This window comes from Protopterus annectens, chromosome 1.part0 (assembly GCF_019279795.1).
Source record: "Protopterus annectens isolate FY-2018-M chromosome 1.part0, PAN1.0, whole genome shotgun sequence".
Taxonomy (NCBI): Eukaryota; Metazoa; Chordata; order Ceratodontiformes; family Protopteridae; genus Protopterus; species Protopterus annectens.
In genome coordinates this window covers 1,525,228,340-1,525,244,952 of record NC_056725.1, presented here as the reverse complement: position 1 = coordinate 1,525,244,952, position 16,613 = coordinate 1,525,228,340, and the positions used below count along the sequence as shown (strand labels likewise).

The 16,613-nt window shown below is 40.9% G+C and overlaps 1 protein-coding gene across 1 annotated transcript in view; it reads right to left on the bottom strand.

The window, feature by feature from the left end:
* The window catches only part of GGA1 (golgi associated, gamma adaptin ear containing, ARF binding protein 1), a gene marked incomplete in the record, with an annotated part of 1,948,856 nt that overhangs the window by 1,323,542 nt on the left and 608,701 nt on the right, over window positions 1–16,613 (bottom strand). The window contains 1 exon segment of the mRNA XM_044067846.1: window positions 5,622–5,702. Coding sequence (XP_043923781.1) covers window positions 5,622–5,702 — 81 coding nt within the window.

Below are 16,613 nucleotides of genomic sequence, written 5' to 3'. Positions count from 1 at the left end.
CACACACACAGACACACACACACACAGACACACACACACACACACACACACAGACACACACACACAGACACACACACACAGACACACACACAGACACACAGACACACACACACACACACAGACACACACACACACAGACACACACAGACACACACACAGACACACGCACACAATTTCTCAAATCTTGAAGCCCTTTTTAACCAGACTATGGTGATATGCATCAAGGCCTGGAGTTACCAGAAAGTACTGAGATGGAAGAAGAGGAAAATACAGACTGAAGAATTAACCTTTTGAACATTAATGCAATCAGACTGAAAGATTCACTACTGGCCTCTATGTGCCTTCTTCAGTATGACGAAAATTCTTGGAATAAAATCCCTTTTCCAACAGGGAGAAAGGAACAGGTTCTATAACTCCTTCAGCTTTGATTTACGAACAGATCTGAGGAAGGAGAATTCCTGACTTTCGGAAGATGGATCGCCACTTCCATTTTATATCCCTTGCAAATTATTCTTAATATCCAACAGTTACATTTTTCTCAGAAGTGCAGGGAGAAATGAAGACTGCCTGCTAACTTGAGTGGATGACCTGGGAGGGGAGGGTGTGTCTGGTAGTCATGCAGTACTTTTGGCTAGGAAGAACCCTGGGGAGCTTTTTTCCTTTCTCTTGGATTTCTCTTTAGTGTTCCTTTTTATATTGCTGTTTATCAGATTTTCTATTGACCTTGCTTGAATGGTTTTCCTGAAGAAAGGTCCAGGGTCTAGAGGGATAGTTTTTGCTATACTCTGAGATAAATGACAGGGAAAAAATGCTTCACTTACTGCAGTAACACCCTCCTTTCCTCCAAATGTTTTAGGCCCTTACCGGAGGAGCTACTAAATGGGATATCTATCTCTAAATGGGCATTGAGAATAGGGGATTTCACATCCCCAGAGAGAGACTAACCCAGACATGCCCATGCATTACTAAACCTGTGACTTCTGCTCAACAAATTATCAGTTACATCATAGGAGCACTTGATGGAATGTTTTGTGACACATCTCAAAAGAAAACGGAGAAGAGAAACAAGATTTAAACTGCAATAATCCTGAATTGCTTAGGTCAGCAAGGATATCCACACAGTACTAGTTGTCCACTCTGTTTATTAGCTGCTTTCATCAAAAAAGACCATCAGAATACAAGTTCACAGTAAAAAAACACTCCACTTAAATAATACACCCACTATCAATCAATTATTCAATTTAACAGACAATTCAAAAACGCTAAACATAAACCTTCCTTATTCTTTAAAAAAAAACACTTAATATTCACATTATTAAGCCCAGGGCTTTTATCTGCCACGAGGCTTCTTTTTGCTCCAGGTAAGATTTTAAATCTCCACCTCTTAAATCCATATGCCCCTGTTCAATGACAAAAAAGACATTTTTTAAAATTAGTGCAACTCAAGGTGTGCTTGTACAAGCCACTTTTTGTGTCTTTCTTCCAATATAATATTGGTATTCCTTAATATGTTATAACAGTCATCTGGTGGTCATCCCAATATAAAATGCTGGGCATCCCGAACACACCCTAATGTAAACTACACTCCTGGTCGGACAATTAAACCTTTCATTTAATGTAATAGTGTAAAAAAGGATCATTCAGCATAATAATGGGTCCTTCCAAAATACGATACACATATTGCAATGTTCACATTTAGACATTCCTTTTTCTTTGTTGGAAAATATGCTACCCATAATTCTAGTATCTTTTTGTAGAAGATTTTTCAAATTGTAACTATTTATATAATCAAACTTGGGAACATTTCCCACTGTGTTGTACAATTCTTTATTGCCTTAAGACCTTCCAATTATTTTTAATAACTGAACGAATGTTGCCACCATCTACTGTCATATCTAGGGTAAAGGTCAGTCTTCTATCCTCATTTCTACTTTTATTATTTTTGTTACTAACAAAGGGATGCTTTAAAATTGGAGGAAAACAAGAATACCTTTTTCCCCTTATTTCATCCTCAGTTTCAAAAATCTTTCTTGCATATCCTCTATTAACAAATAGGTTAGAAATAAAATTAAATTCTTCATTCAACATTACATCATCAGTTGTCATTCGACTGGCCCGGATATATTATCCCCAGGCAAATTGCTCTTCATAAAAGACGGGTGGTTGCTATTGTAATGCAAGTAGCAGTTAGTAAAATACATAGAAAAGTAAGTTTTACTATCAAATTCTGAACAAATTTCATTCCGTGACAGATTTACATCCAAAAAATTCACTGTTTGACCAACATCCCCCATTGTAAATTTATGGAAATCAGACTTCTCATTAAGTACTTTCAAAAGATTCTCACAATCTACATAAGTATTTTCTAAAACAAAAAACAAATAGTCAACAAAGCACTTGTAGAAGCACGCATTGAAAAAGTGTTCCTTAGAAAACGTCAATTTCCCACCTCCCTAATACTAAGTTAGGAAAAGATGGGGCAGCCGGAGAACCCATAGCCACACCCCATCACTTATAAAATTGCTTGCTAAAAATGAATTATTGTCCAGTAAAAGTTCAAACTACAACAAAAACTAACTTGTTGGGTGGTAATAGTACAATTAGTGAGGTACATTCTAACAAAGTCTATCCCATCCCCATGGAGTATGGCGGTAAACAACAAGCAAGTATCAATACTACACAATATTAATTTCAGGACTATATTTATAACTGACTGAATTCATGAAATGGATTCAAAAAGTCCCAAGACTCTAAGACAAAGGATTACAATTTTCTAACCAGGGGATTTTACACCATATCTACCAACAAAGAAATCCCTTCTATAATATAATTAGGAGCTGAAACTATAAACCGAAAGGGGGGGGGGGATTGGTTTCACATTTCTGTAATTTCGGAATTCCGAACAGCACCCCAACCTTGGGGTTTTCAATATTACAAAAAAAAAATATGTCAGCTCATCAATACTTCCATCTAACAGGCTTTCATATAAAAAAAGTACATACGTATCTAAAACAGTTATTGATACATGAACCGTCAACTTCGCAATATTCATTTTTATTACTTAGCACATTTTCAGTATTCTCAACATGCTTGTCCTGGTCCATAAGAACCAGCCCACCCCCCCTTATCGGCTTTCATTATTCTTAATTTTTTGTTTTCAATAATTTCTTTAGGAACATTTTTCTCATCAATAGAAAGGTTAAAAAACTTAAGATTTCTTGTTCAATGAATCTCTAATAGCATCTACACAATGTTTCAAAAACTTTTAACGTATGACAAAGGTGAATTAAAAGTAGATGGTTTTACTAACCGTAATGCATTTACCACATTTACATAACTTAAAAAATAATTTAAATTCAGTTTGTGAACAAACTCTTTCAAATGTATAACAGTCCTACACAGGTCTGCCCTTCAAGCAGGAACAAACAACAAACACATTTTTAAAACTTTTTCATGATGAAAGTATAAAAGTAGACAGGTTGTAAATTTTCGTATCATACCTGTCTACTTGTCTACAGACAAGTCCGACCTCACTCTCCCTCGTGGTCTCAATGTCCTTATTCTCTCAGTTTTCCCTTCTTAAAAGTTGAACTGGTTTTTGGACGAGCTCCTTTGGAAATGAAGTCTGAGGTATTTTTAACCAGTGAGCATAAAGTCAACTCATGGCAGATAAAGTTAAGGTCTGACAAAAGCCCTGTGCTTAATGATGTTGTGAATATTAAGTGTTTTTTTTTAAGAATAGGAAGATTAATGTTTAGTTAAGCAGCTTTTTGTCTGTTAAATTGAATAATTGACTGTTAGTGGGTGCAGTATTTAAGTGGAGTGTTTTTTTTACTATGAACTTCTTTTCTGATGGTCTTTTTTGATGAAAGCAGCTAATAAACAGAGAGGACACTAGTACTGTGTGGATATCCTTGCTGACCTAAGCTATTCGAGGTTATCGCAGTTTTTGAGTTTTCCTCAGATTGTGGTTATTTGTGAAAGAAGATTTAGAGTCAGAAGCAGGCATGGCAAAAATAATTTGCTGAACATCTGAAAAAAACAAAAAGATATTTAAATGGATTAGGCAAACAACAGCCCTAAAGGCCAGGGCATGCCAAGGGCTTGGAAGAACCCTCATTCATGCCAACTACAGCTGGTTCCACTACCTGAATAAGTATTTGAGACTCGGGCACTTTGTACAGACCATTAGACTTCTTAGGTGCAGGAAATTATGCATATGGAGAAGAGGCAGAGTGGAAAGTATCATCCAATGACCCCGAAACAGGTGGAATTGAGTGGAGTATAGAAGAACCAACATTAATGGATCATATCTGCTCTGAGCCGGAGACATCTCAATCTCACTACTTTCCCATTTAAACAGGCCTTTCAGTTTTGAAATGGTGTCAGAAAATGAAACTTCCTCAAAAAGAGAGACAGAAGAAACAGAAACATTCTTCTCCGACTAAAAGAACCTGAAAGGAGAGTATGGGATGTGTAATCTAGCCCTTCTAGCTTACAGAGCATTGCTCTTAGGGTGGGTGGAAACTGAAGTAGAGGCTTGCAAAGATTAAAAAGCCCTAAAAAGTCTTTTGGTTAAACCAATTCTCTTCTGACCCCTTTACACTAGGTGAAGTGAGAAGAGGGAAGGAGAGGTTGGCCTTTTTTTTTTTTTTGGGGGGGGGGGTTATTTTTTTCCTAGGAGTGGAGGGATCAGAGGTCCATACCTGTCATGAGAGCCTGCTACCTCCACCCTTACTAAAACCACAGTTATATCTTCTGTCTCTTAAGTCACAAGAGAATAAAGTTCACCCTTTTCACCTGATGCCTGACATCCAGTCTGCCTGGAAGTGCTCAACTCTTGACCCTTAGCTGGTTCCCGAAAAGCATCAGAAAGGTTGGAAAAAATCAGACTGACAGTCCAAGGGCTTTGAGAATATCACAGCGTACAAGTTTGTCCTAGACCAGTGAAGACCGAGATTGAATCTAGAGTCCCAACAGTATCTTCTAATTTTTTTTGGTTTTATTGCTTCTTTGCCTGAAGGGGAAATCAACGAAAATAAGTTGGTAGCCATCGAGGTCTGAGACAGAGATTTAAGACATCTGTTTTCAAAGTAGAGACTAGGGCTATTAGGTCTACTTTGAATTGTTTCAGGATAAACAGACACATCAAACAGTTATCATGCAATTCCTCAAGAAAATGCAGTCTGTCTCTGGGAGTCCTTATATGAGATATCAGTCTACCATCAAGAGCATTTCTCTCTTCTAACAGACATAAGAAGAAAAAATGACAATACTTTTTATTGGAAAAATAAAGGAAGGTTTCTTAGGGAGTACTTATCTGCCCACAAAGCTGATACACTAGCCAATGCATGTCACTGAAGACATGCTGCAGACTAGATAACTGACTGAACTTTCAACAGCAAGAAAGTTCTGTATTCTGGCATCTGTGCATCCATTTTTATAGAATGATCTTTTGCTTCAACAGATATATTGAGCATGAGGAATGCACCCAAAAGCTTTCAGGAATATCCCATATAGCTTTATTCTACTGTAAAGTGATATAATAATGAACCTCATGGATTACAGAAAATAAAAACTCACTAAAACAGAAGTTTGGACTGTATACAAATTCATCTTACCTCTTGCACCATCTCTTTGATTAATTTGTTTGCAGCTCGAAGATCCTCGGGGTGGGTGCTTTTCAGGAGACGTGCTAGCATCTGCATTAAAAAAACATAAGTGTTAAAGGAGTGTCTAATGAAAATGAGTATTAAAACTCTACACTGCATTAATCCAAAGTGAACATCAGGTCACTGTCTACCCAGATCATCTGTAACGGAATAAAACAATACTACATTACTAAGACAGAGAAACAAGTAAGCTTGACCCTATCCTAACACTTAGGTGAATTAAACCTAGTTCTCTGAAACATGACAAGACAGATGCAACACTATGCACGACTCTTCTGAGACAGGTAGAGCTTTAAGAAGGGATGCGTTTTTTTTTTTTGAAAAACTATAAAATCAGCATACACTTACATAAATCACATCAAGTGAACTTTGAGATGGCCCACTACAGTGGGCTATTGTTGGGACTTTCTCTTCTAAGATTCCCTGTCCACTGCAAAATTCTTGTTTTCTCCAGCTTTGGTACTAGGAGGCATGCTGGACCTATAGTGTGCAAACTCTCTCCCCACCCTCCACCCCACGCAGCACTTCTTACATCTGACCCCATATAAAAAAAATATAACAAGAAAACACCCAAGTGGTAAAGAAAATGAAAACTAGCAATCATTTCTTAACAGATAAATTAAACAAGGATATTAAAAACTTTCCAGACTCACCGGAACATTCATTTATTTACCTTTTTGAAGACCAGAAGTTATGGCAAGTGCTCACATATATACTGTATCGTACTTCAAGAGATCCTCTGCAGTGGGTGAAAGATGATTCCAAAGTAGTACCAAAAATAGCTCTCATCGGATCATAACACAACATGAATGAAAAAAGAAAGGAGGGGGATCTGTTTCAGAAGGAAAAACCTTTTAAGTACCAAGAAGACAAAGCCTGACTACTGGAATAAAATCACATGCAGCAGTACTTGGAAGTACTAAGACAATGACCAAATAGTTATGACACAACTGTCCACAAAGAACGAAATAGAGGCATTAGAGGTAATCGCATCCCTTAGTGTCACATGTAACAGAGTTAGCTGCCTGAGGGAAAAATGATTAACTTGGCAATTAATCTAGATAAGGACTCTTTACCAACAGCCAAGCACAAAGCAAAAGAGGGAGACCTGGTCAATTTTCATAGACTCAACATTTTCTCAGGCAAAATGAGCTGGAAATTCAAGTTATGGATAAGGAGTCTTCTTAGATGAATTAGTTCCTCCCACCCCATGAAAAAGGGGGACGATGAGTGGCTTGGTTTAAAGACCACTGAGACCACATCTATCAAGAAATGTTGGTGAGTCATAAGTATGAAATAACCACAGTTTCCTACTGCAGCCATAAATTATAGGCAAGGATGGCAGCATCTTCTAATATATGAACTTCAGGTTTGCTGAACTAGTTTGTTCACATCAAATCTGAGTAAGCCTATCAAACAGATGTTCAAGCTCCAAAGACCAGAATGGTTCTTCAAAAAGATGACAAAGGCAAAGAATGCCATCCCCTCAAACTGCAGCATAATTAACTGTGCTGGGATACAGATCAGACTGCAAAACTTCATGATGCAACAAGCAGAAAGAAACAAGCACCACATCCATGGAATATCTAAGCTCCAAGTCATAGGTCTAACATTACTTGTAAACATACCATGGTGTGGTGGGGGGGTTCACAGCTCAGACGAAGAAACCAGTCTACTTAGCAGAACATGTCATCAGGGGAAGGCTTTTGGTAGTCTTAATGACCTTGAGGCTCCTGTCAAAGACACAGGCAGGATCAGCAGATCAACAAGAATGGCTAAAGAGCCATATATTCTCCAACTGATATAGGCCTCTCACTTTTAATAGGTTGAACTCCTGCACTGTCAGACTAAGAGCCTGAAATCCTACATCTTAGTCAACAGGTACAGACTAGAAAGATGTTCTGGTCTTTGCATCCTTAATCTGGTGATGAAGTATAAAAACAGTGAAAAAAAAAGGGGATGGGAGAAGGTGAGCAGACATGGAAGAGAATATGCACATTGTCAATACACCAATACTGTGCTGAAAAGGGGGAGCACATGTTCTCTTTTATGGAAAGTAAGTGAACTTTCCAGCCTTTCCAACTACTGGAAGATCTTCAACTAGGCCTAATCTTCAGATTTGGAACAAAACACGGAAAGTGTCAAAAATACATTCAGCACCCCCACCCCCTACCCCACTAATGACAGTGATGCCAGATTTGCATTACCTGTCTGCACAGTGGGAATGAATAATGTCACACTGTTCACATAGCACACCACGGCCTTTGATTATAGCAAGATTGGGGGGGGGGTGTCAGGTGAACAATATGGCACGTATGCATTCATTCACTCAGTGCAGACAGATAATGAAAATCTGGCATGATCTGTCTGCACCAAAGAAATGAATGCACACCACATTGTTCACACAGCAAATTACGGCCTTTGACTACAGCAAGGGGTGGGGGGGGTGTCAGGTTTCAGTTCCCTTCCAGAAAGCCTAAAAGGTGAAATAGTACCACCGTCAGTCTCAGCAAGTTTAAGTGTAGCCCTTTATTTTTGTTGGGGGGGGGGCATACCTTGCACTAAACAAGGCAGTCTGAATGTTAATACACATGGACTGAGTTAGCACACATGCGGATAACTAGCTGCTACTTGTATGTTGGCTTACCAAAAATACACTAGCAACCATGAGGAATAGAGATAAAGTCTGGGCACACTACCAGAAAAACAAGACCCCCCTGCTCCATAATGAATATAAAACGCTTCGAAATAAAGTAAAAAAGCTCATCATCTCAGATCGACAAAACTACTTCTCTATACTCCAAAACAATAATAAAACCAACCCTCAGAAATTCTGGAAAGGTACCGCTACTCTCCTTAACCCCAGCAACCCAGATACCCCCACCCCTGACCCTAATGCTCCTGAATTAGACTTAGCTACACAATTTAACTCTTTTTTTATTGAATCTATTTCCAAATTGACCTCTTCATTCTCTAACACCACCACACTCCCCAATACCCCCCCACCCTCCCCTACCAACACTTTATCCTACACTGCTATTACTCCCTCATTCCCATCTACCAATTCTCTATCCTCTACCTCCTCTTCTACTCTAACTTTATCATCTTCATCACCCCCTAACTCCACCTCTTCCGACTCCCCTCTATTCTCATTAAAACCTATACCCACTTCTACTATAAAGAAACTCCTTCTGAAATTGAAGCCATGTACCAACGCTCCTGATAACATCCCTTCTTACTTTTAGTATAGCTGCTGAAGCAATTGCCTACCCCATTAGCATCTTAATCAACCGCTCCATCCAAGAATGTATAGTATCCCAAATCTGGAAACAGGCCTTTATCATACCATTACATAAAGGTGGCAACAATAATAATGTTACTAATTTCCATCCCATAGCTATCCTGTCTCCCATTTCTAAACTCCTAGAAAAGTGTGTCCAACTTCAACTCCTACCACATCTCTTAGATAATCACCTTATAACTCCCACACAACATGGATTCAGACCAAATCATAGCACTATGACAGCCCTCCTCTCCTTCCTTGAAACTGTAAATAAAGCCCGTGACTCTAGCCTAGTTGTTTCTACCCTACTACTTGACCTCTCTAAGGCCTTTGACACTATTTCACACAGCCTGCTTTTAACTAAACTCTCAGAACTTAACCTGTCTCCCTCCTCTTTGAATTGGTTCTCCAGCTACTTATCCAATAGAAATCAAGCAGTAAAATGGAAAAAGGCCACCTCCTCATTTCTTAGTACCCCTACTGGAGTTCCGCAAGGCTCCATACTGGGTCCCCTTCTCTTCAATATATTTATAAATGATTTCCACAAATCTATCCCATTCTCAAATATCATCCAATATGCAGAGGATTCAACTATTATCTGTTCTGCCACATCTATCCCCACACTCCTAAAACTTACACAAGATGCCTTTTCTACCACAGAGCAATCATCTTGCACTCTATGCTTCCAAAACCAAATTAATGATATTCACCCCCTCTAAAGTCACTCCTTTCGATATAAACACATTTTCTATTACTAGTCAAAATAACTCACCTCTAGAACTAGTGTCAGAGACCAAGTTACTTGGGGTCCAAATTGACAGCCAGCTCAAATTCAACTGCCACCTACAACTAAATATCAAAAAAACCCATCAAAAACTAGGTATGCTTTACCGACAAAATCACTACCTTACACCTGCCACTAAAATCACTCTCTACTTCCTTCCTTATCCCCTCCCTTCTCTATGGAGCCCCACTCCTAACTAATCTTCAGTCCTCTTTAAAAAAGCAACTTTCCTCTTGCTATAACAAAATCGCCAAATTCGCTACCAGCCATAAGTCATCCACCCACCACTGCTCCTCTCTTCAAAAATTAAACTGGCTAGAACTACCCAATCATCTCACTTACACTCAACTAACTCTTGCCCATAAGCTCATTCTCAACCCCTCCCTCTGTCCCTCCCTTTCTTCTGCCTTTAAAATGCACCTACCTGATAGAGTATTAAGGTCAAATAATCAAAATCTATTAGAAGTTTACAAACCTACTCATCCCCCAGGCAAAAACCTTCTATCCTATGGCCTAGCTTCGCCTCTGGAACTCCCTACCACCATCCATTCGCACCACCTCTAACCATATTACTTTCAAAAGATCTCTTTACTCATATCTAGCATCACGGTGGGAATGCACTTGCTCCCACCCTACATAACTAACACTGGCTATTTTCATTTTCCTTCTCTTTACTCCAGCAAATTTCCTTATTATTTTCCCCAACACACACATTATTATTTCTATGATATTTGCAAAGAATGTACTAGACTAGGCCACTAAGTCTATGCTTCCTAATATGCAATTACTTTCAGTACTGCTTTGTATTATTCCTTCTGTTAGTCTGTATCTTCAGTATGTTTCATCACAAGTCTGTATTATTTCTAATGTTTGCTGTACTATTTTTGAAATTATTTGCTTTAATCTTTTGCATCAGTATAATTATCATTAATAACCTGCTGTACTTAGATTGTTGATGGATATAACCTAGATAGACTGATTCTGTACCTACATTTTTGGAGCTTTTCTCCCCAGGACTCCATTGAAAACGGGTTCATTTTGGCCCAATGGACTATCCTGGTAAACCAACTGCAATAAATAAAATAAATAAATAAAATATGCTCCATAACAAGCTGCTACTTAAAGTTCAAGGTTTGATTCCTTCAGCATCTATTTTCCTACTGTGCAACTCTATGCAAGTCACTTAAGCTGATAGTTCTCTACTGCAAATGAGGAAAGTACAGTTTTGTACCTACCATAAATGTAGATGTTCGAAGATCCACATTGCTGCAGTCCTTACACTTGGGTAGTCCGCTGTCCTCGGTCGGCCCGAATATCAAAGCATTAGGCTGACGTCGGTCAAGGCGCTTAAGACTGACATCAGGACGTCAGGGTACAAATGCGCATGACCGACGTCATATCCTCAGTCTTTTCTTACCCCAGATGTCAGAAGACCCTAAACAGAAAGGTCAAAACCAAAAGACAGCAAAAAACAACCAACCACCCTTGCACTAATCATATGAACAATATATATACAATATGCACAATATTTACAACCCAAACCACACAACCGCCTCTACAGAGGGGAAGGAGGGAGGGTAAATTGGACTGCAGCAATGTGGATCTTCGAACATCTACATTTATGGTAGGTACAAAACTGTACTATGTTCTTCATCTCACATTGCTGCAGTCCTTACACTTGGGTAGAATCCCAAAGCAGAGGTAAGGGAGGATGGCAAAACTATAAAGTAGTAGGAGCTGCCAAAATGCCCTGTAAAATAGCAGTGGCAAACCCAGCCCTAGATTTAGAGTAAAGTGGAAGGTGGTAATGCTTAGAGAAAGTATGCACTGAACTCCAAGTAGCTGCCTCCAAAATATCTTTAGTTGCCACCCCCCTTAAAAAAGCTGTAGATGTGGCAGTAGCTCTAGTGGAATGAGGCCTAATCCCAGCTGGAACTTCCTTACCATGATGGGAATAACAGAAAGCAATACAAAACCCAATCCACTTAGAAATAGTTAGTTTTGACACAGGCTTGCCCTGAGAACCCGAAGCAAAAGAAACAAACAACTGCTGAGACTGCCTGAACCCTTTAGTTCTGCTCAAATAATATCGCAACTGCCTGTGTATATCCAAGGTGTGCAAAATCTTTTCCCCTTTATTTTGGGGGTTTGCATAAAAAGTAGGCAAATGAATAGTTTGGTTTAAAGCCACACTAGAAACCACCTTAGGCATAAAGGAAGGATTAGTACGTAAAGATACCCTATCCTTATGGAAAATTAAGAAAGGCTCAACTGCCATAAGGGCCTGTAATTCAGAAACCCTTCTCGCAGAGGTAATGGCCAACAAAAAAGCAGTCTTCCATGATAAATATTTCAACTCAGCAGTAGCTGCAGGCTCAAAAGGTTGTAGAGTGAGTTTCTCCAACACAAAATTGAGATCCCAAGCAGGAGTAGGAGCTCTATGTGGGGGTCTTATATTCTTTGCCCCTCTAAGGAATTGCTTAAACAAAGGATGAGAAAACAAAGGTGGATCACAGTCATAGTGAGCAGAAATTGCTGCAGCATGAATCTTAATAGAAGAGAAGGACAACCCTTTGTCCAGTAACTCAGCAAGATATTGAAGAGCCACACTTAAATTAGGCTTAGCAACATCAAATTCCTTTGCTGCACTCCAAAATAAAAATCTCTTCCATTTATCTGCGTATACTTTCCTTGTACTAGGCCTTCTGGCCTCCAAAATAACATTCAAAACTTGCTGCGGCAGCTGAGACCCTCCAGGGTTTAAAACAGAATATGCCAGGCTGTTAGGTGAAGAGAGTGAAGTTTGACATTGAGTAAATGACTGTTCTCTTGAGACAGCAGGTGTGGAATCGAAGGCAAAGGCCATGGAGGCTCCCGAACCAGACTTCTCAGTAATGGGTACCAGTGCTGTCGAGGCCAATCTGGAGCTATTAGAATCATCTTTGGCTTGTCCTGTCTGACCTTTAGGAGTACCTTTGGGAGGAGAGGCAGAGGTGGAAAGGCATACACATGAAGATTGCTCCAATTGAAAGAAAGAGCATCCACTTTCCAAGCTGTGGGATGAAACCTTTTTGTGCAAAACTTTGGCAGCTGGTGGTTTAGTGGAGAAGCGAACAGATCTATGTCTGGAGTTCCCCATGACACTGTCAATTTCCGAAATACATGAGGATCCAATTTCCACTCGTGGGGATCCATAATTCGTCTGCTCAACACGTCTGCTAAGGAGTTCTGTGCTCCCGGCAGAAACCTTGCCTGAAGATTGAGTTGTAAACTGAGAGCAGTCTCCCACAAAATCATTGCTTACCTGCATAGAGGATAAGAGTGTGTTCCCCCTTGCTTGTTGATGTACCACATGACAGTTGTGTTGTCTGTTAGAACCAACACCTGCCCTGGAAGAAGTAAATCCTTGAAAGCTATTAATGCAAATTGGACTGCTAACATCTCCTTCAAGTTCATATGTAGATGTTGTAGTTTGGCAGGCCACGTGTCTTGTATCCACTTTCCATTTAGATGAGCTCCCCAAGCTTTGTCTGAGGCATCTGTCGTTAGAATCTGACTCGCCTCTGGCCGGGTCACAGAGAGTCCCTTGTTTAGGTGACATTCCTGAGCCCACCAAAAAAATTCCTTTTGAATGCAAGGTATTATCTGAATGACAGTGTCCATATCTTGGCAGTGCTGAGTCCATACATTTTTGAGATACCATTGTAGCTTCCTCATATGTAGTTTGGCATTGGGAAGCACCAGAATACAAGATGCCATGAACCCCAAGGCTTGAAGGACTGTCCTTGCAGTCAGCCTGGACAGATGAGACAATTGATGGAAGTAAAGTGAAAGATTCTTTTGTTTGTCCGGGGTCAAAAAGGCCATCTGGGATGCTGTATTCAGTCTCACACCCAGAAAGCACATGTCCTGAAAGGGTACTAGACTGGACTTTATTTCGTTCACAGAATACCCCAGGCATCTTAGCACTGCTATCACATATTGTAAATGATGAAGAAGCTCGTCCCTTCCTTTGGCCAGAATCAGGCAATCGTCCAAATAAGGATAAATCTGTATTCCTTTTAGCCTGAAGAAAGCTATTACTGGGGCCAGAACCTTTGTGAACACTCTGGGCGCAGTAGATAAGCCAAAGGGCAATGCAGAGAACTGATAATGAGAAGTCCCAGCTCGAAAACGCAGATACTTCCTGCAACGTAGCCTGATAGGAACATGAAGGTAAGCTTCCTTGAGATCCAGAGTCACCATCCAGTGATCTTTGCCCAGCAGAGGTAAAAGCTGTTGTAACGTCAACATTTTGAACTTGGGAATGTCCAGATAAGTGTTGAGGATAGACAAATCCAAAATTGGTCTCAACGTGTTCCCCTTCTTTGGTACTAGGAACAGGCGTGAATAAAATCCCAGGCCTACTTCTGGCAGAGAGACCGGCTGTATGGCCCCTATTTGCAGCAGCAGAGAAATTTGTTTTTGAGCCTCTATTCTTTGCTGAGGAGGAACGTCTGGCATGCCCTTGAAAGGAGGCAATGAATGGAAATAAAACCTGTAACCTTGGTGTATAATATCCAATACCCATTTGTCCTGGGTAATCAAATTCCAATTTTCTTTGAAGAGTGCCAACCTTCCTCCCAAAGGTGCTGCCAGACAAGAAGGCTCTGGCAGCTGAAAAGTTAGGTCATTGGGCCTGTTTACGAAAGGACTGGCCCCTGCCCTCACCCGAAGACTGTGCAGGTGAACTCCCTGTTCTAGGTCTGAAAGAGCCCTGAGCTCTACCCTTACCACGTCTAGATCTTCCCCTAGACTGTGAATCATAAGAAGGGTACGTCCACCCCTTAGCAGGCCAATTCCTACTAAACTTCGGAGGCTGAACTTGCAAAAAATCTTAAACAGTCTGCATAGACTTAGCCTTGTCCTCCATTTTCTTTAAAACTGCCTCCACAGGAGAACCAAACAATACATCAGACTGTAAAGGAGCATCTAAAATCCTTGTTTTAACATGGTCAGATAAATTCTGATCCCTCAGCCAGGCGTGCCTGCGAAGAACTGACCCAGTGGCAGCCACCCTAGACGAGGCCTGTACAGCATCAAATCCACATTGCAAAGAATGCTTACCCACCTGTTCAGAAACATGTACCAAATCTTGCAATTCTTTACACTCAATGCCTTCCGCCAGAGCATCTACCTTAGACTTCAATTGAGAAAGAAGATAGTTTTGATATTTCAACATGTGAAACTGGCAATTCAAAGCCCTCATAGCTAAGGTGGAAGAAGTATAGACATTCTTTCCCCATCTATCCAAAGCTCTGGCCTCTATCTGGAGGAACCGGATTTTTTTACCACAGAGGCCTTGACACCCTTAGGTCCCTGACTAACTGTTTCTGGGTCAGCCCTAGGACTCTTATACAGATATTTATGAGCTTCAGGCACCCTGTAATACCTGTCCGGCTTAACAGGAGCAGGAGGCAAAGAATCAGGATTAAGTGAAGCCTCCGCAAACACATCTTCCACAACATCCAGAACAGGAGGAATAGCCAAAGGCCTATGCTGGGGTAAAAGCAAAAATTCCCTAAGCCTTTTCCTGGAATCAGAGAAGTCCTGACCTTCCCACTTAAAATGCTCCCTCATAGAATGAAGAGTCTCTGAAAAAGAAAAATCCTCTGGAGGAGAAGCAGAAGGAGTAGAATCATCCACATCAGAATCAGAATAAGGAGAATACTCCTGCAAGTCTTCAGCCGAAGACTCTGAAACATCCGAAACCTGCTCAAAACTCCCCAACTCTGGTTCCACCCTAGGCCTCTTATCAGGAGGGGGCAAAGAGCCTCTAATCAAAGTAATTAAATCTTCTGCCATTTTGAGCATGTGCTTCTTGGGCACAGATCCTGAAGAACTAGGAGTGACACCAACAGAAGCTAAACCTGGCCTGCCTCTGGGAGAAGCCTTGGAAACAGAAGGAGAGGGCCTAACCACCCTAGGAAGGGAGGGGAGTACAGTAACCTGAGAAGCCCCTACAGCCTGACCTGCCTCCTGAGAGGCCACATCCTGCAAAATCAAAGTCTCTCCCTGGGACTCCAGAGAAGCCTCCGGTGGAACCACGGGTTCCACCGACGCCTCCAAAGAACCGGCGTCCGGTACTGACGACTCTTCTTGCCTGGGTTTAGCTGCTTTGTCTTTGCGCTTCTTCGAAGAAGCGGGCGTCGGAGCATCCGACGGCATATTGTAATTGCACCGCTTCCAAGACCAACCTGGCACAATCTAACCTCCGGCAATAGTGCGCTTATTAAACCTAGCACAAAAGCGACACCCAACAACGTCGTGCTCAGGCCCCAAACAAGGAATACACAAAGTATGATAATCTCTATGCGGTATCTGCTTCCCACAAGAAATACAGTTATTCACTTTTTCTGACATCCGGTAAACCACTGAGGCAAGAAAAACTAAAATATTCCCCAACGGGGTACTTAGCCAACTTTGACTCGGTCTGAAACTCCGTATTCGAAAAATTTCAGAACGCCGAACGGCACTTGCAACGCTGCTTCTGCATCGGACCATGCGGCAAAAAAGACTGAGGATATGACGTCGGTCATGCGCATTTGTACCCTGACGTCCTGATGTCAGTCTTAAGCGCCTTGACCGACGTCAGCCTAATGCTTTGATATTCGGGCCGACCGAGGACAGCGGACTACCCAAGTGTAAGGACTGCAGCAATGTGAGATGAAGAACATCTAGATAATGCTCCTCAATGATCTCCAAGACCACATGCCTAGTAATTACCTATGAGCCTACCCATAAACTAAAAATTAGCACAAAGTGGCTCCATAGCCAGCCAACAAGAAACCTTCACCAGGCACAGAAAATGAAGGGGAACCAGACAGACATTGTG